Here is a 19,318-nt window from a genome sequence, read left to right on the forward strand (position 1 = left end):
GTGATGAACACCTGGGTAATGGAGCCTTGAACTGCAGCAGCTGTTTCACAAGGCAGGGAGCGGGCTTTTATTGTGAAACACGAGCAGGACGTTTGCATTAACAGGAAGTTACAGAAGGAAGTGGCTTCTTTCCCTCCAACGGTAGTTTAATTTTTTTTTTCTTATCTGCAGCAGATTATCTCCCTGTGGACCTCAGAACCAGTAGAAATAACATGAAGGTTCTGCTTGAGGCCTGCAGGGTCCTGGGGCTGGATCAGAACATCTGCTAGTCCAGGGCCCCCTTAGACCAGAACCTCATTAAAGTCCCAGCAGGTCTTGCTGTGTGCACATCTGATGACGTCCCATCCAGTTAACTGGACCTGCGAACATGAGACACGGCTGCAGGACCTCAGCAGACCAAGACTCAGAGCTGTAGAGCAGAACCAGACTAACCATCAATTATCCAGATGTTCCACTTTTAGTGGGGTCTGCAGGCTCCGATGTTTTAGCTGCATGTTTCACAGCAGAACAAAACCCCTGAGAGGAACTTTAGGTCAGAACGTTTCCATCTGAAGGACCATTTTGTCCTGAACCTTCAGCTGAAGCCTCCCAGACCTGGAGCCAGCGGGCTTTAGGACCCTGCAGCCTCTAAGCTCTTCCTCCTGCCTGACCTGCCCTTGATGTCATTGGTGGATGTTAACGAAGAGCTGCTGCAGCTGATGCTCCACCTCACCTGTCTGCACAGACCAGGTGAGCCGTAGCCAATCAGACAGCAGCGCTGCAGTGAAATGCAGTCAGACCTGTTGGGCAGTCTGAGGGCGAGTCTCATAGAGATAGAGTGGAGCTCTAAGAGAGAGAGAGAGAGAGAGAGAGAGAGGAGGAAGACAAGCAACAGCGAGCTGGTCATACATGCAGGTCAGAACACACGGTGACATCACGGTGACATCGTAAGCGTCTCTGCTGGGACATGGACAGCACCGTGGAGGACAGGTGAGCCAAAGTTCTGAGCGGAGACGCAGCAGAACCTCGGTTCTGTGAGCGCTTCCTGTTCCAGCTCACAGGGGAAGTTGTGTTTGTGGTGCTGACGCTGGTTCTTCCCGTCTGCTAGTGCTGCTCTCACTGCTCAACATTTCAGGTTCAGCTCTGATCCGGCTCTGCTCCAGGGACCGGACCGGGCTGAGGGACCAGCAGGTTCTGGTCCACAGCAGCAGGACTGCTTAGTTGTTGATGAGGTCACTGTTTGGAAAGTCAGCTCCTGATTGGCTCGTGTTCGGTTTCAGTTAAAAAGGATTGTAAAATTCCTGAACGATTGAAGAGTTTGAAGTCGGGACCTCTTGGTGCCGCTGAGATGAGGTCCACTTTGGTTCTGGAAGAACGTTTGTTCTGCTACAACAGAAGATCCTCAGATGAGGAAGGAAGGAAAGGCTCTCTATCTGCCAGAGGAGAACAGATCCACCAGAACATCAGATGTTCTAGTGAACATCAGCGTGAAAGTTCCCACAGGGAGTTCTGGCCCTGCCTTCACACCTTAATCAATCCCAGAGGAAACCGTCCAATCAGAGCGGAGGAGGCTGGTTATCAAAGACGCAACATCGTAAATCTGTGGCTGCATCCAAAACGTCTTCTGGGTCAGGACTGTCCAGCAGAAGAGCGTCAGCGGTCGCCATGATCAGTGAGGAAGGAGGCAGGAAAGGAGCCTCTATGCTTCCTCTCACAGCTCCTTTAGCATAGGAACCCTCACTGGTGCTAAGAAGCCTTAAGGTTTCCCACAATCCTTAGCGTGCCATGACATATCAGCTCAGCTCACGTCATGGAAACCAACTAAAACATGCAAAGAGCAGAGAGAGCGTCTCTCTGTAGCTCATGTCCAGAAGGCTGTAGGATCTGACTCCGTCCTCCATGTTTCTGACTCCATCCTCCATGTTTCTGACTCCATGTTTCTGACTCCATCCTCCATGTCTCTGACTCCATCCTCCATGTCTCTGACTCCATCCTCCATGTTTCTGACTCCATCCTCCATGTCTCTGACTCCATCCTCCGTGTTTCTGACTCCATCCTCCATGTTTCTGACTCCATCCTCCATGTTTCTGACTCCATCCTCCATGTTTCTGACTCCATCCTCCATCCTCCATGTTTCTGACTCCATCCTCCATGTTTCTGACTCCATCCTCCATCCTCCATGTTTCTGACTCCATCCTCCATGTCTCTGACTCCATCCTCCGTGTTTCTGACTCCATCCTCCATGTCTCTGACTCCATCCTCCATGTTTCTGACTCCATCCTCCATGTTTCTGACTCCATGTTTCTGACTCCATCCTCCATGTTTCTGACTCCATCCTCCATGTTTCTGACTCCATCCTCCGTGTCTCTGACTCCATCCTCCGTGTCTCTGACTCCATCCTCCATGTTTCTGACTCCATCCTCCATGTCTCTGACTCCATCCTCCGTGTCTCTGACTCCATCCTCCATGTTTCTGACTCCATCCTCCATGTTTCTGACTCCATCCTCCATGTTTCTGACTCCATCCTCCATCCTCCATGTTTCTGACTCCATCCTCCATGTCTCTGACTCCATCCTCCATGTTTCTGACTCCATCCTCCATGTCTCTGACTCCATCCTCCATGTCTCTGACTCCATCCTCCGTGTCTCTGACTCCATCCTCCATGTTTCTGACTCCATCCTCCATGTTTCTGACTCCATCCTCCATGTTTCTGACTCCATCCTCCATGTTTCTGACTCCATCCTCCATGTTTCTGACTCCATCCTCCATGTTTCTGACTCCATCCTCCATCCTCCATGTTTCTGACTCCATCCTCCATGTCTCTGACTCCATCCTCCATGTCTCTGACTCCATCCTCCGTGTCTCTGACTCCATCCTCCATGTTTCTGACTCCATCCTCCATGTTTCTGACTCCATCCTCCATGTTTCTGACTCCATCCTCCATCCTCCATGTTTCTGACTCCATCCTCCATGTCTCTGACTCCAACCTCCATCTTTCTGACTCCATCCTCCATGTCTCTGACTCCATCCTCCGTGTCTCTGACTCCATCCTCCGTGTCTCTGACTCCATCCTCCATGTCTCTGACTCCATCCTCCATGTTTCTGACTCCATCCTCCATGTCTCTGACTCCATCCTCCATGTTTCTGACTCCATCCTCCACGATTCTGACTCCATCCTCCATGTTTCTGACTCCATCCTCCACGTTTCCGTCACTAATTACGTCAGAGTTAAAGTCTGGAATCAGCTCAGCAGCTGAAGCTCCTTTCCTCCCTGATGGAGTTCTGCTGACCCAGGAAAGGTCAGGGAGCAGGAGGTAGGAGATAGGAGATAGGAACTAGGAGCTAGGAACTAGGAGACAGGAGGTAGGAGTTAGAACATTTTAGACAGATCCTGAGACTTTAGAACCATATTGACGAAAATCATCAGCTGTTATTCAGATCTGGTTAGGAGGTAGGAGACAGGAGGTAGGAGACAGGAGGTAGGAGACAGGAGACAGGAGGTAGGAGACAGGAGCTAGGAGACAGGAGCTAGGAGACAGGAGGTAGGAGACAGGAGCTAGGAGACAGGAGGTAGGAGCTAGAACATTTCAGACAGATCCTGAGACTTCAGAACCATATTGATGAAGCTCATCAGATGTTATTCAGATCTGGGTAGAAGGTTCTGGGTCCAGGATCACGCCTAAACACCAACGGTAGTGGTTTAGCTCTCAGCAGTCCACCGGACCAAGTCCACATCCAGGAACTGTGGAAGGATCTGCATCGAAGCTCCCTGAAACTTGTAGACCTTCTTCTCTAAAGGGTTCCACAGCTAAATGATCTTCTTAAAGAACCCTGGAGCTTCTTTGGGAACCAGAAATATTTCTGTCTTCTGGTTAAGGAGTTCCTGAAGCTCCTCAAACATTCCTGGAGGTTATGAAGAAGATCACCATGAACTCAGAAACTGTTCCGCATCAGAAATGCCTTCATCATCAGGCGTGACGGAGCAAAAAGACATAGAGAGAGTTATTCCCCAGATTAAATAGATGAATAGAAAGATAATTTAAAGTTACGCTGTGAATTTAGGAGAAAAAAATACTCCTCGATCATTAACTGATAATCTGCTGTATTCATTAAAAATGGACGCTGCGTCTGTCTCCATCTCATTATTAACTCATAATTATCATTTATACCTTTCTAATCACCTCCCTGTGGGAATCACTAATAAAACCTCAGAAAATTGGCAGTTTCTGCTGGTATGTCTGCTTTTCCCAGCTGGACCCTGAAGGCAGCACGATGGAAACATGAGCCCTACACTCACAGGTGCAGATACCTGGCTGGGTGTGTGAGCTTAACAACAACAACAGAGGAAGAATGAGCCCCGCCCCTCTCACCTGCCCAGGTGCGTCAGTGGGAGCAGTTTGGCTGGTTCCTCAGGCTCCTGCTGGGTGACATTTCATCAGAACAACGAGCTGTAATCACTTCACTGGCACATGCCGAGCTGAAGACTGTCTCCAGTAGACAAGGGACACCTGGGACACCTGGGAGTCACCTGACTGCAAAACCAGGAAGAAGCTTCACACCTGGACAACTGAATGGAGTCGGATTCCCCCGAACAAGGAGCGCCAGGGCGAGTTTAATGTCCGCATCACTGATAGTAGGACCTGATGTCCCTCACGGACTTGACAGCATCTGTACTTAGGACAGACGGGTGGAGGGCTGTCTGTCTCTCTGAGGACCGACGGGTGTCCTTAGGGGGACCTTTAAGTCTCTGAGGACCGACAGATGTCCTTATGGGGACCTTATGTCTCTGAGGACTGACGGGTGTCCTTATGGGGAACTTTAAGTCTCTGAGGACCGACGGGTGTCCTTAGGGGGACATTTATGTCTCTGAGGACTGACGGGTGTCCTTAGGGGGACATTTATGTCTCTGAGGACCGACGGGTGTCCTTAGGGGGACAGGCAGCCGTCTCTGTGAGGACAGTTGAACTGAACGTCTCTTTCAGACAGGAAATGTCCTCAGAACGGAGACATCTTGTAATGTCTTTCAGGGCAGGATGAGGAAATAAACCTGGACCACAGCAGTGTGTGTGTGTGTGTGTGTGTTGTCTGTTTTTATAGGGTTGTGAGGACACAGGTCAGATTCTTCATCTGTGAGGACTCCCAGATTAGTTTGTTTTTTAAGTTTTGTCTCATGAAGCATCAAAATAATAATAATAATAATAATTGAACTTGTGACAGACTGAAGCTGTTGGATTCACATACAGGAAGTCACTTTTGCTGTAAAATGTTCAGATGTGCAAAAATGCTTCTTTCCTGATTTCATTGATTCTTGTTTCTGTCAGCCTGGTTTCATCTCTGGGTGAACTGGATCAGTAGAAGTCCACCTGGCTGGTTCTGAACTGAATGTTTTATTCATCTGAACATGAACTGTCCAATCAGAGAAGAGAATGCCTACTGAACCGTACTGAACCAACCAGAGAGCTTTCTGTGACATCACTGCTGTTAGAGGTCCAATCAGCAGGCTGTGTGTCGTCCAGCTCTGACATGGCAGCTAAATTCACTCCAACATGTTAACTGTGTTTGTTTGGCCCCTGCAGGGCCGCTGCTGAGGCCCCGGGCCCCAACAACATCCAGGACATGGAGCTGAGGGAGGAGTGGCAGGATGATGGGTTCCCCAGGTAGGAGCCTTCAGCCTTAATGTTGATGTCAGAGTTACATATAGCAAATTAAAAACAGCAGTTAACCAAGGTGCAATTACAGCAACAGTCAGCAAAGAGCACGTTAATTAAAACTGCTATAAGAATAAATTACAGAGGTACGATTTATAAGAGATAATTAGGATCTCAAACTCAAAGGCCAGAGAAAAGATAAACTGTTAAATGCTCTGAGTGAACATGTAGAGGTCGGGTATTCCTCCATCTTGAACGCTCGACACATTTTAACTTTGATGACCGAACCTGGCTGCTTGACCAGGGGGCTCTCTATGTATGTTGAGATCATGTAGCTACGATGGGGCTAGAGCGTCTATAACTTTAAAAATAAGCTGTAAAACTGCATCATTGTAAAATTATTGTGGTTATGGACACAAAGCCAATGGAGAGATTTTAAGACTAGAGTTGCATGTTCATGTTTCTTTATAGCGGTTAAAAGACAAGCTGCAGTATTCTGAACTATTTCCAAACACTGCAGGGATGGCTGATCCAGGCCGATGAGTTACAATAGTCCAGATGAGAGGCGATAAAAGCATGACTGTAGTTAGAAAAGCTTTACTTAACAACACCGATCTTTTGGTCCAACTTGGGGAAACTATCCAGAAAAAATGTCAGAATTCCTTCCTGCAGATCAGCTGAATTAAGGTTAAGAAACATTTACCTCACATGGACTTTGATTTCAGACAGAAAATTTCAGAAGGATGTCAGTGCTTTACTGCTGCTTAGTTTAACCGGCATATAGACCTGAACGTCATCAGCAAAACTATGAAAAGGGATTTTTATGCTTCCTAAGGATACACCCTAGTGGCTAAACTTTATCCAGGAAAGACCATCTTACTGAGTCAAATGCTTTTGACGCTTTTACCCCCCCGGGGGTAAAAGCGTCAAATGAGATGTAACGACACCAGTTGAGCGTTGTCCTCCCGTTTCTCCAGTCTGGATGAGACGCAGGATCTCTGCATTTGTCTGCTGTCTCATTGCTGCCACCCACTGGACCAGAGTGGTACTGCAGTTTCTCATGACTGCGTCTCCTACGTCATTGGCCTGATTTACATTAATGGCCTCTAGCTAATGGAAACAGGAAAACCCAAAAGCCCCAGGCTGTCGTTTACTGGGGTAACACCAATCCCATCCTTCAATGGAAATGGGGCTCTTGTTGCACTTTGGTGGACAGTAGATGGCAGCGCAAAGCACAGGAGGAGAGAAGTCCACCTCTTGTAGCTGCCGCTCAAAACTGGAGGAAATACCAGATAGAATCAGCCAACAGAACCTGATCTGGTACCTCACCCGCGGTCCGGGGAGAGCCCGGTCCGACTGACTTCATTAACTGGTTAAAAGCTAACAAATCCCAGATGGTTGCATCCAGTCACTTGCTTTGTAGCAATCTCTCCTTCTGAGCAAGCATGTGGGGACAGTGGGATGGAACAACCCCCTTTTAGCAGGCAGAACCACAAACTGAACTAGGCTCAGTAATGAAGACCAACATTACCAACTCAGACACTGGGAAGCTTGTGATTTCCTGTTCTTCAAGCTTCCCAGAGACCTCGCCATCCGCTCTATATGAGCAGCAAGCGGTGTGGAAAGCCAGAACTATTGTGGGAAACTAGAACCAACCTCTGCACAAAGACTTTCAACCGCTTCCTTCTGGCTGTAGACCTGGAGAGACACTAAGTGATCAAAATTCATCCTTGGTTCCTCAAGGGATAACTTTTTACACAAGCATAGGTGATCTGGACCTATTTTTATGTCACATCTGCTGCAACAGACCAAACATATAAAAAGAGAAGCCCTGAGCCAGGAGTACTTTCCATCAGATAGAGAGTACACAGCCATCTTGATGTGTCTCTGATCCAAGCCTGTCTGCGGTGTGAGTTGTCCCTGTGAAATGATGTTGGGGCACATGTCTCCAGGTATGTCAATGATCCCAGTGTGGTTTCTGTCCCACCACAGTACCAAACTCACCCTCATTAAAGTAACCAATGACTTCCTGAAGGCGCTGACTCAGGTCTAGCCAAGTTCTACTCTCCCACCCTCCTCCCTCACCTCCTGCTATCTGAAATGAGTTCCTCATAGAAACCAAATCAAAATATCCAAAGCCAACAGTTTCTGTCTTTTCTCTTGATGGCTCCACAGTCTCCCCTTCAGCTTAGGTTAGAGTCTGGGAGTCATCCTGGATAGCACTCTATGCTTTACTCCTTACAATAACACACCTGCTCTGAATAGTTTCATTTACACAATATTAATCACCGTTGTCATTGTGCATCAGTTTGTCCATAGCCTTGTCACCTCCCGCATTCACTCCTGCAACTCTCTTCTCTTTGGTCTTCCTCTAAATTCTTCCAGAAGTTTCAAGTGGTTCAGAATTCAGCTCCTTGCATTATTACCAGAACCCGTCATTTCATCATCACCCCAGTCCTGCAGCAGATCCACTGGCTCCTGGTTAAATTCAGAGTAGAACTCAAAATCCTTCTGGCCCCCACCTTTCTGATCTCCTTAGAGTCTCCATCACTTTACCGTTCCTCCTCCCACCTCAGCACCATGAGGAGCAGAACTTTCTCTGAACATCTCTTCCATCAGAACCACAGACACTCTACCAGTTCAAGTCAGAACTAGAAACCATCTGTTCGACAGTCCATACTCTCTGTGATGCTGGTTTACTGTAACGTCTGAAAGGCGTTTTTTTAATGTATTATTATTATTATTATTATAATTATTTAATAATAATAATAATATTTTATTATTGTGTTGGTTTCATTTTTAATGTGGCCTCCTGCACTCCTCTCTGCAATCAGTGGGATTGTTCTGATAACAGCAAATCAGAACTAAAACGTTGTAGATTACTAACCCGTTATCTCTGCATGGTGGACAAAACTTGGACTTTAACTCAAAGTACCGTACTGATCCGACTGTCATGTTTCTGTTCTGTTCCGGGGGTTCAGGCCACTCCCAGAGGACTGTGGGGCTCAAGAGGATCTGGAGGCTGAGAGTCCAGCAGTAGGTGCTACAGATTCAGGTGAAATGCTGATTCTAACCTTGAACAAATTAGGAAATGACTGGCTGCTGGATTTATATTTTCTAAAAATATTGTAAATATCAATTTAAAGATAATTTCCAGTCCTTAACACTTATGTGGGACACTGAGGTGCGATACTGGGGTTGTACTTCAATTCAGTTTATTTATATAGCACCAATTAACATCACGTCATCTCAAGGCACCTTCCAAAGTCAGCTTCCATCAGATCCTCCAGGTTGGTGAGAAAGTTTCCTCTCTAAGGAAACCCAGCAGGTTGCATCAAGTCTCTCCAAGCAGCATTCACTCCTCCTGAAAGAGCGTAGAGCCACAGTGGACAGTCGTCTGCATTGTTGATGGCTTTGCAGCAATCCCTCATACTGAGCATGCATGAAGCGACAGTGGAGAGGAAAACTCCCCTTTAACAGGGAGGAGAACCTCCAGCAGAACCAGAACCAGGCTCAGTGTGAACGGTCATCTGCCTCCACCCACTGGGGCTTAGAGAAGACAGAGCAGAGACACAGAAAGCTCAGAAGCTCACATTGACCCAGGAGTACTTTCTATGTTAGAGAAGACAGAGCAGAGACACAGAAAGCTCAGAAGCTCACATTGACCCAGGAGTACTTTCTATGTCAGAGAAGACAGAGCAGAGACACAGAAAGCACAGAAGCTCACATTGACCCAGGAGTACTTTCTATGGTAGAGAAGACAGAGCAGAGACACAGAAAGCTCAGAAGCTCACATTGACCCAGGAGTACTTTCTATGTTAGAGAAGACAGAGCAGAGACACAGAAAGCTCAGAAGCTCACATTGACCCAGGAGTACTTTCTATGTTAGAGAAGACAGAGCAGAGACACAGAAAGCTCAGAAGCTCACATTGACCCAGGAGTACTTTCTATGTTAGAGAAGACAGAGCAGAGACACAGAAAGCTCAGAAGCTCACATTGACCCAGGAGTACTTTCTATGGTAGAGAAGACAGAGCAGAGACACAGAAAGCACAGAAGCTCACATTGACCCAGGGGTACTTTCTATGGTAGAGAAGACAGAGCAGAGACACAGAAAGCACAGAAGCTCACATTGACCCAGGAGTACTTTCTATGTTAGAGAAGACAGAGCAGAGACACAGAAAGCTCAGAAGCTCACATTGACCCAGGAGTACTTTCTATGTTAGAGAAGACAGAGCAGAGACACAGAAAGCTCAGAAGCTCACATTGACCCAGGAGTACTTTCTATGTTAGAGAAGACAGAGCAGAGACACAGAAAGCTCAGAAGCTCACATTGACCCAGGAGTACTTTCTATGTTAGAGAAGACAGAGCAGAGACACAGAAAGCTCAGAAGCTCACATTGACCCAGGAGTACTTTCTATGTTAGAGAAGACAGAGCAGAGACACAGAAAGCACATAAGCTCACATTGACCCAGGAGTACTTTCTATGTTAGAGAAGACAGAGCAGAGACACAGAAAGCTCAGAAGCTCACATTGACCCAGGAGTACTTTCTATGGTAGAGAAGACAGAGCAGAGACACAGAAAGCACAGAAGCTCACATTGACCCAGGAGTACTTTCTATGGTAGATGGTAATAGTGGATGATCTGCCTCCCCTGATGATGTCACAGGTGTAACTGTATCATCAACCCAGCATGCATTGCGTGGGTGAAAAAATGGCAACCTCCATGAGTGGAAAATATAGCAAAGAATATACAATTACAGTTTTTATGTGTCAAAAACAGCAATTTTTAAGTTAATAAAAATTACAATATATTACAATGTTCAACTAATCATGGATCCCTTCAAACTGGATGTAATGAAAGTGAATTATCAGTTATGTCTCTCTGATCCCCCCCTTTCCACTGCTCACCCTCAGCCCCCTCCAACAGCCTTGCCTTGTCGGCTGCAGGTGGAGGAGGTGCTAAGAAGCGTCTGGCGGCACCGTCTCTCAATCTCACGCTGAGCCAACAAGATTCTCACGACCCAAACAATGACAGCTTTTCAGCTGCTGCGCTATCAGGGACTCCAGACGAGACGCCATCACTTGACATCAACCTGGAGGCTTTGGAGACGCCATCGGGCAGTGAGACGGGAACACTGCCGGACAGTATGTACGATCTGGAGTGGGAAGGTGAGGCATTAGCAGGCACAATTAAAAAAGTTGTGCAGTTGTTCAGGGCTGACCTCTGACATTTCTGACAGATGATCTTCCACGGATGGGGAAGGACCGGTCTACGGGTGGGGTTGGAAGCCCCGTGGAGCAAACCGAGGGTCTGATGGAGCTCGATCAGATAGACGAGAAGGGACGCCGCTGGAGGAGGTTTTCCATCTCCGGACACGAATACAACGTCAACATGAGCGTGCTGGAACCGTACCTGCAGGTTCTGTCACATGGAGGTCAGAGGGTGATACATCCATTATAACCCACCTCCAAAATACCTGTAGCACATGAATAAACAGCTGAAAGACAGGGAACACACACCAACACACGTTCCCAGCTAGCATTGAATGTCCAGCTAACATCCAGCTAACTTCTGGCTATCGTCAAGCTAACTTCAACCTAACATCAATTCAATTCAATGTTATTCATATAGCACCAATTCATGAAACATGTCATCTCGAGGCACTTTCCAAAGTCAAGTTCAATCATCCCTCATACTGAGCATGCATGAAGCGACAGTGGAGAGGAAAACTCCCCTTTAACAGGGAGGAGAACCTCCAGCAGAACCAGAACCAGGCTCAGTGTGAACGCTCATCTGCCTCCACCCACTGGGGCTTAGAGAAGACAGAGCAGAGACACAGAAAGCACAGAAGCACACATTGACCCAGGAGTACTTTCTATGTTAGAGAAGACAGAGCAGAGACACAGAAAGCTCAGAAGCTCACATTGACCCAGGAGTACTTTCTATGTTAGAGAAGACAGAGCAGAGACACAGAAAGCACAGAAGCTCACATTGACCCAGGAGTACTTTCTATGGTAGAGAAGACAGAGCAGAGACACAGAAAGCACAGAAGCTCACATTGACCCAGGAGTACTTTCTATGGTAGAGAAGACAGAGCAGAGACACAGAAAGCACAGAAGCTCACATTGACCCAGGAGTACTTTCTATGGTAGATGGTAATAGTGGATGATCTGCCTCCCTTGATGATGTCACAGAACACCAGACCAGGTGTACCTTCTATGAAGAGAAAAATGACAGAGAACAAAAAGTTAAAAGCTGAAATAACAACAAACAATGCAGATTGGAGAGCAGTAGGAGAACTCAGCAGAGAGAGAGAAATAGACCCTGATGTCCTCCAGCAGCCTAAGCCTATAGCAGCATAACTATAGAGGTAGCTCAGGGTAACATGAGCCACTCTGACTAGAAGCTTTGTCACAAAGGAAAGTTTTAAGATTACTTTTAAGACTAATCTTAAAACTTTCCTTTGTGACAAAGCTTATAGTTAGAGTGGCTCATACCCTGAGCTATCTCTATAGTTGTGCTGTGATAGGCCTAGGCTGCTGGAGGACATCAGGGTCTAATTTTCTCACTCTACTGATTTCTACTGTTCTCCAGTTTTGCATTGTATTACATTGAAATGACTGTCGTCATTTCAGCTTTTAACTTTCTGTTCTCTCTCTTTTCTCTTCATAGTAGGTACACCTGGTCTGGCGTTCTGTTAACTGTGACATCATCCAGAGAAGACGGCTCACCCGCTACTACCATCTAATGTAGAACAGATTACTAGATCAATGTGTGCTTCTGTGCTTTTTTGTTTCTCTTGTTGTGTCTCTGTTCTGTCTTCTGTAACCCCAGTCGGTCGAGGCAGATGACCGTTCATACTGAGCCCGGTTCTGCCGGAGGTTTTTCCTTCCCGTTAATGGGTGGTTTTTCTTCCCACTGTCGCTTCATGCTTGCTCAGTATGAGGGATTGCAGCAAAGCCATGTACAATGCAGATGACTCTTCCTGTGGCTCTACGGTTCTCCAGGAGTGAATGCTGCTTGTCGGGACTTTGATGCAATCAACTGGTTTCCTTATATAGGACATTTTTGACCAATCTGTATAATCTGACCCAATCTGTATAATATGATTGAACTTGACTTTGTAAAGTGCCTTGAGATGACATGTTTCATGATTTGGCGCTATATAAATAAATTGAATTGAATTGAATATTCTTGATTTAACAGGAAGCCAATGAAGGGAAGCTAAAACAGGAGAAATATGATTCCTCTGGTTGATTTTCATCAGAACTCCAACTAACATCCAGCAAACTTCTGTCTACGTTTAAGCTAACTTCCAGCTAAGTTTAAGCTAACTTCCAGCTAAGTTTAAGTTAACTTCCAGCAGACATCCAGCTAACTTCCAGCTAATGTCTAGCTAATATTCAGCAGACGTTGTTTGGACACTCAGGGAACATCTGTTGAACGTTCGCTGAACATTTTATGGTATTTCATTTTGAAATCCTTTGATGAATTACTAAGATGGCAGCAATATTCAATGAACTGAACGGTTCTGTGAACATTTCCTCTCCATTTTAGTGAGATTAATCCACACTTGTAACAAATTTGAGAGTTGTTTACAGCCACTTAAAATCATTTGACAAATAATTAATTTAACAGGAATAACCACAAACAACTGCTGCATTTTCCCCATATCAGCCATTTGCCATAAATGTCTTCACATTCTTGTTAACATTTAATTATGTATGGTGATCACATATTTTGTTATTTCCATTTTAAGTTGGCACCTTTTAGCTTTGCATATGAATACTTCCTCACAAAATCTATCCAAGTCAATCTGAATTTGTGTTAGGGGACTGTCTGGGTGAGATTTTAACATTAACAGCTACCAAGGCAAAATTAATAGGATAAAAAAAATCTCTTTATTATCCTATGCATGTATGTATATAAGAGATACAAAATCAATAAAACTTTCATTCAAACTATCTAAATCAGGGGTGTCAAACATACGGCCCGCGGGCCGGTTCTAGCCCACCAAACAATTCAGTCTGGCCCGGTGGCTAAATGCATTATCATTATTCAACAACAACAAAAAATAATAATATATAATCTAATAATTTTTTTTCAGTGTTCTGTCTAGCAATGTGGCAATAATAATTGTTGTCTTAATGCCACAAAGAGCTCATCAGATTTGACTTTCACAAGTGGAGCAGTACTGCTTTTGCCATAGTGCTCCGCTTGATTTATGAATGTGAATAGTTTTATTATGATTCATGCGGGGAATATCTCAAATGATATGGACACTACAATGGGAAAGTAGGAGAGGAAAGGAAGAACAAGAAGAACAAAAGAAAAAGTGAAAGAAAGAGGAGATAAAAGGAAGAGAATGATAAAACAATTATTGAAAAAAACATGTACTTGGTTTAATTGAAAATTTGCAGTTCCTATATTGTCCACGAGGGGCGCTATGTTTTAATCAGCAGATGGTAGCACTGAGCTTCAGATGTGGAATATTGATTTTAAATCATTTCTTAATTTTTATCTGTTTGATGTATTTTGTCATGCAGGACAGTGTTTTTAAGTTCCAAAAAATGTGAATAAATATTTTTCAACATTTTATAATCACTGTGATCAGTTCTTATGCATAATGCACAAGTAAATGTTTAACTGAGTAAAAGTATTGTTGAAATTGCACATACTTTTCTTAAAAACGCTGAGGTTATTCATAACATATTGTGTAAAAGTGAAATTCATTTAAATATATAAATCAACAACAAGTCCACATTTATTAGTTCTATTTAATCTTGCAATGAGTTTACTCGTGTGGCCCTCTTGAGATCAGATTAAGCTGAATGCGGCCCCTAAACCAAAATCAGTTTGACACCCCTGATCTAAATGGTACAGAGGACCAATTTTAATGCAATGGTTTTTGGAATAAGATAATTACAATAAAAATATTTCATTAATTTTACCACAACCACTGCAGCACCAGCTGCATTTAGAAAGTTACGCTGCTCTTTGAACTCGCTGACAGCCGTTGGTCATGTGGTTCATGTTCCCTCAATAGTTCCTAACATTTCAGCGCTGTCAGTCTGACACACACAACACAACTTATAATTTATTATTGACTAATAATGTGCTGTGATTACATCATTTTATTAGGAGCTGCAGGCACATTTATCAGTGTTTATGCACTACACTGATCAATCTACTGCAATTCACTGTAATTTTCAAGCTGTATGCAAAAGAAATTTCGTTCTGTACGCACTCTGTGCATACAAAATGACAAATAAAGTTGTCTAAGTCTAAACCTGCCTACAGTGGTTTAATGTGATGTACGTAGAAGTGTCTGCCTCACAGACTAAAGCTGGGAGCTGGTTCCACAGCAGAGGAGCCTGATAACTCTGCTACACATGAAACAAGCATTAAACACAGATGCAGCACATAAAATATAAAATAAATCCCTGCTTGGATGTCATTTTCAGGTTACTATGGAGACGGGATGAACGCCATCATTCTGTTCACTTCCTGTTACCTGCCAGAGAACACAGTGGAGAACTATGAATACGTCATGGAAAACCTGTTCAGGTGTGTTTGGCCCTGATGAAGCACAGCATCACACAATCCCACCTGGACTGAGGAGTGACGCACCTCTTTGCTTGCAGGTACATTGTAGGAACGCTGGACCTGATGGTCTCAGAGAACTATGTGTTGGTCTACCTGTGTGCCATGGCTCCCAGAAACAAGCTGCCAGCCATCAAATGGCTCCACCAGTGCTACACCTCCATTGACAGGAGGTATGATGGAGACACTGCTCAGATTTTCAGCCAAGGCCGCTGCAAACATTGCTATCTGTGACAACCAAGCCTGTTCCTGTTGCTCGAGTGGCGCTATAAAGGTTTGTGTGGAGACAGAGGTGGAATCCCTGTGCTTTCTGTGCAGGTTGAAGAAGGATCTGAAGGGACTGCTGGTTGTCCATCCTGCCTGGTACATCAAAGCTCTGTTAATGCTCGTCAAACCCTTCATCAGGTCTGCATCTCATGCAAAGACTGTATTTAGAACCTTGTTAACACTGCAAGCAACACAGCGGCTGTAGATACAGCGACATGAGCATCAGAAACACTCGTTAACACCTTTGCATGTGTCCCTGTGGTGTTTATTGTGACCTCTGCTGTCCTCTGTAGTGATAAGTTCAGCAGGAAGATTCGCTTTGTCCAGAATCTGCAGCAGCTCTCTCAGCTCATCCCCACAGACAGGCTGCAGATCCCAGACGCGATACGACAGTAAGGGCTCAGCTTTGTTTCCGTTTTCTCTTGACTCTGCTGGAACGGGCCTTTAGCGCCACTAGTACTGCGCTCTGGCTCCACTCCAGCCCTGGTGTTCATCTGCTGCATGTGCAGACCACTGGAACTGTCTTCTGGTTCTTTGCTCCACCTCGTCTTCCAGCTTTTTCAGATCTTTGTTTGAACAATTAGATGTGGGAGATTATTTTCCATCTTCCTGCCATTTTATCAGCCTGTTTCATTTACCGGTTGGGGTGTCTCCTTGGTCTTTGTCTCATATCTCATGTGTCTGTCTCCTGCAGGTATGATGAGAAGCAGAGCAGATGACAACCTGGGATTGATTGGATTGTGCAGGCTGAAGTTCATGAAGCCGTCAGCCTGCTCACCTTCTGCCTACGGGATGTAAAGTGTTTTTATTTATGCTGCCTTCGTTTGTATGGGGAGGGTTTAAGGAACTGTTCCTGGGTCAGTTTTCCGACTCGTTTCAGACCTGCTACAGAACGACAGCTTCAGGTTGACCTAAAGGAGTTATGGCGGTTCCTTCTGATCCAACCAGACAGATCTGACCTCACCTTCATGGAAGCCATGTTCAGAGATGGAGACGAGCTTCATCAGGAGCTCTTCCTCCTCAGACTGAAGACCAGATCCTCGCTCTTCACAGAACTTCTGCTGCCTTTTCTCTAAGTAGGACCAGACAAGTCCAACATGAACTCACCGTTTCCACAGCAAAGTTTGAGTTGATCATGTCTTGGAGGACCATCTACAACCAACGCTATCTCTGTCCAAACTCTGACGGTTGACTGAGCCTGGCTGCTCTGGTTGCTTCTAGTCTGGTTTTAATTTGGGTTTCATGCTGTTCTGCTGGGGAGGAGCAGTTGTACAGGAGGCTTCTGATTGGTTGCTGATACTTATTTACCTGCTGCACCTCCTGTAATAAAACATTCACATTATGGCTCCGGTGTCTTTTCTGTCTGACAATGTAAACGGGTTCAGTCTGGTTCTGGATCGCTCCACATTGAAGAACTTTTAGAAAAATATTGAAACTGAATACCATGGTGGTGGTGGTGTGTGTGTAGGGGGGGGGGGGGGGGGCTGCTTCGAAGCCGGACCCTGATCACGGCCGGGGACCTCCCCAGGTAGCAGCAGGAGGAGACCCCAGTCACCACAGCCATTAGCTGGATGCGCCCCTAGCTGCTTGTCACGACTGAAACTGGATATAAAGCGTTTAGTTAGTTTGTGGCGAATAACTGACAGTACCAGAATATAAATGTAATATTTCTTTTAAGTTAATGTCAACATTAATTATAGATTTAGGTAGACTTTGTCATTTAACTGCACATTCACAACACAACCAGCTCCTCAACACCACCAAAACAAAGGAGCTCATCGTGGACTTCACGCACGACACCATCCACATCAATGGAACGGCTGTTGAGTGTGTCTCCAGTTTCAGGTTCCTGGGGACCCACATCTCAGCGGACATGTCCTGGTCAACCAACACCTCCTGCCTGGTCAAGAAGGCTCACCAGCGCCTCTTCTTCCTGAGGACACTGAGGAAGAATCAGCTATCCTCGACTATCCTGGTGAACTTCTATCGCTGCTCAATAGAAAGCATCCTGACCAACGGTGCAGCAGTGTGGTATGGGAGCTGTACTGTTGCAGAGCGTAAGGCCCTGCAGCGGGTGGTGAAAGCCGCCCAGAACATCACTGGGACTCCACTACCCACCATGGAGCACATGCAGAAGAAACGCTGCCTACATCGGTACCAGGTCCTTAAGGATGGACCTGGTTAGACCTAAACTGCATTTCATTGCCTTGTACCTGTACCTGTGTAATGACAATAAAGTTTAATCTAATCTAATCTAATCTAATCTAATCAATGTACATTTGAGCAAAATTTTGTTCCAAGGCTCTGAGTAAAAACAGAAGACAAACATTATAAATAAATATTAAAACCCATTTATCATCTGGTTCTGTGTGAGACGACATGAATAAAGCAAGTATGTATTGCAGCCATGATCAGACCAGATAAAGCTGCAGGTATGGATTCCTTCTACATGCACACTGATTATGTTTTTAGCTATTCTAATACATCATTTTCACTAAAACCATTTCCTGTGCTGTAGATATCAGAGATTTCCAAGTTTCTGTAAATATATTAATAAAAGAAAAAAGTGTTTTTATCAGTGTGTAGTAGTTATTCTAAATTAATCTTGTAGTTATACAGCAACAAGTCTGGGCACATGCAGGTTGGGGGAAAACTTAAAGTTTTACTGTTTATGGATCAGTGCAACTTCTAGTCAAAGGAATGAATCAGCGGAATAACTCTAAAGCTGCTCAATGCTACTATTATTTCTCAGGAGAATCAAAAAATATTTATTACTAATAGTTATTTAAACAGCTAAAAGAGTTAGAAGAAAGACTGGAAAGCATCAACGGGAAGACAGAATTAAATTAAAAACTAAAATCTTCCATCTGCATGAGCCACCTGTGCTGGTGGATCAAATCGTTCTTGAAATGCAGTTGGGGGGGGGGGGGGGGGCACCCAGAATCAGTACAGGGGTCACAAATGCCCCCCGGGCCGCACTTTGGACAAGCATGGGTTAGAGAAACTAAATCAGCTCACAAAAGTATCATAAACTTTTTTTAAATTTCAAATACATTTTACTCATTTAAGAATAGAAGCGGGAACCGGTGTCCTGAAAATACTCTGTAGGTTCTATCTAACTAAATACTACCTGCAGAGGTTTTACTAAGGTTTAAAAAAAGAAAGAAAAGGATACAGCTTTGGTTTCTTGGTGCTGATTAAATAAATGGGGCATTAAATCCTGGGGCACCAATGCCTGGGACATTAAGTCCAGCTCCTCCAGAGCCACCACGGTTCTCCTGGTTAACCTCCACCTGAGCTGCTGGTCTCTGCAGCTCCTCCAGAGCCACCACGGTTCTCCTGGTTAACCTCCACCTGAGCTGCTGGTCTCTGCAGCTCCTCCAGAGCCACCACGGTTCTCCTGGTTAACCTCCACCTGAGCTGTGGGTCTCTGCAGCTCCTCCAGAGCCACCATGGTCCTCCTGGTTAACCTCCACCTGAGCTGTGGGTCTCTGCAGCTCCCCCAGAGCCACCATGGTCCTTCCTGGTTAACCTCCACCTGAGCTGCTGGTCTCTGCAGCTCCTCCAGAGCCACCATGGTTCTCCTGGTTAACCTCCACCTGAGCTGTGGGTCTCTGCAGCTCCTCCAGAGCCACCATGGTCCTCCTGGTTAACCTCCACCTGAGCTGTGGGTCTCTGCAGCTCCCCCAGAGCCACCATGGTCCTTCCTGGTTAACCTCCACCTGAGCTGTGGGTCTCTGCAGCTCCTCCAGAGCCTCCATGGTCCTCCTGCTTCTCTGATCAATGCTCTCCTGGTCCAGCCTGTCAGTCCAGGTGGA

The 19,318-nt window shown here is 45.5% G+C and overlaps 1 protein-coding gene across 3 annotated transcripts; it reads left to right on the forward strand.

Moving 5' to 3' along the window:
• Nucleotides 1-745: 745 nt before the first annotated feature.
• Nucleotides 746-16,844, forward strand: bnipl (BCL2 interacting protein like). Of its 3 annotated transcripts, none has more exons than XM_036135642.1 (10): nucleotides 746-969; nucleotides 5,556-5,636; nucleotides 8,609-8,682; nucleotides 10,544-10,798; nucleotides 10,870-11,064; nucleotides 15,095-15,197; nucleotides 15,275-15,406; nucleotides 15,552-15,638; nucleotides 15,794-15,892; nucleotides 16,195-16,844. In XM_036135642.1, the coding sequence occupies exons 1-10, from the start codon at nucleotides 947-949 to the stop codon at nucleotides 16,217-16,219; spliced, it is 1,074 nt and encodes a 357-aa protein (XP_035991535.1). In that variant the 5' UTR covers nucleotides 746-946; the 3' UTR covers nucleotides 16,220-16,844. The 3 variants fall into 3 exon arrangements, with proteins under 3 accessions (XP_035991535.1, XP_035991536.1, XP_035991534.1); XM_036135643.1 differs by lacking the exon at nucleotides 746-969 and adding an exon at nucleotides 3,511-4,585 and having other exon boundaries at nucleotides 10,577-10,798; XM_036135641.1 differs by lacking the exon at nucleotides 746-969 and adding an exon at nucleotides 3,514-4,585.
• The last annotated feature ends 2,474 nt before the right edge of the window (nucleotides 16,845-19,318 follow it).

The sequence above is a fragment of the Fundulus heteroclitus genome, chromosome 3, assembly GCF_011125445.2.
Source record: "Fundulus heteroclitus isolate FHET01 chromosome 3, MU-UCD_Fhet_4.1, whole genome shotgun sequence".
NCBI classification, from domain to species: Eukaryota; Metazoa; Chordata; class Actinopteri; order Cyprinodontiformes; family Fundulidae; genus Fundulus; species Fundulus heteroclitus.

Bases quoted from the DNA above. Each gene is read 5' to 3' on its own strand.
- bnipl (XM_036135641.1), top strand. From the start codon at position 4,551: ATGGAGTCGGATTCCCCCGAACAAGGAGCGCCAGG. The intron at 8,683-10,543 runs GTGAAATGCTGA...GCTCACCCTCAG, and splicing joins AGTAGGTGCTACAGATTCAG to CCCCCTCCAACAGCCTTGCC. The intron at 15,198-15,274 runs GTGTGTTTGGCC...CTTTGCTTGCAG, and splicing joins GTCATGGAAAACCTGTTCAG to GTACATTGTAGGAACGCTGG.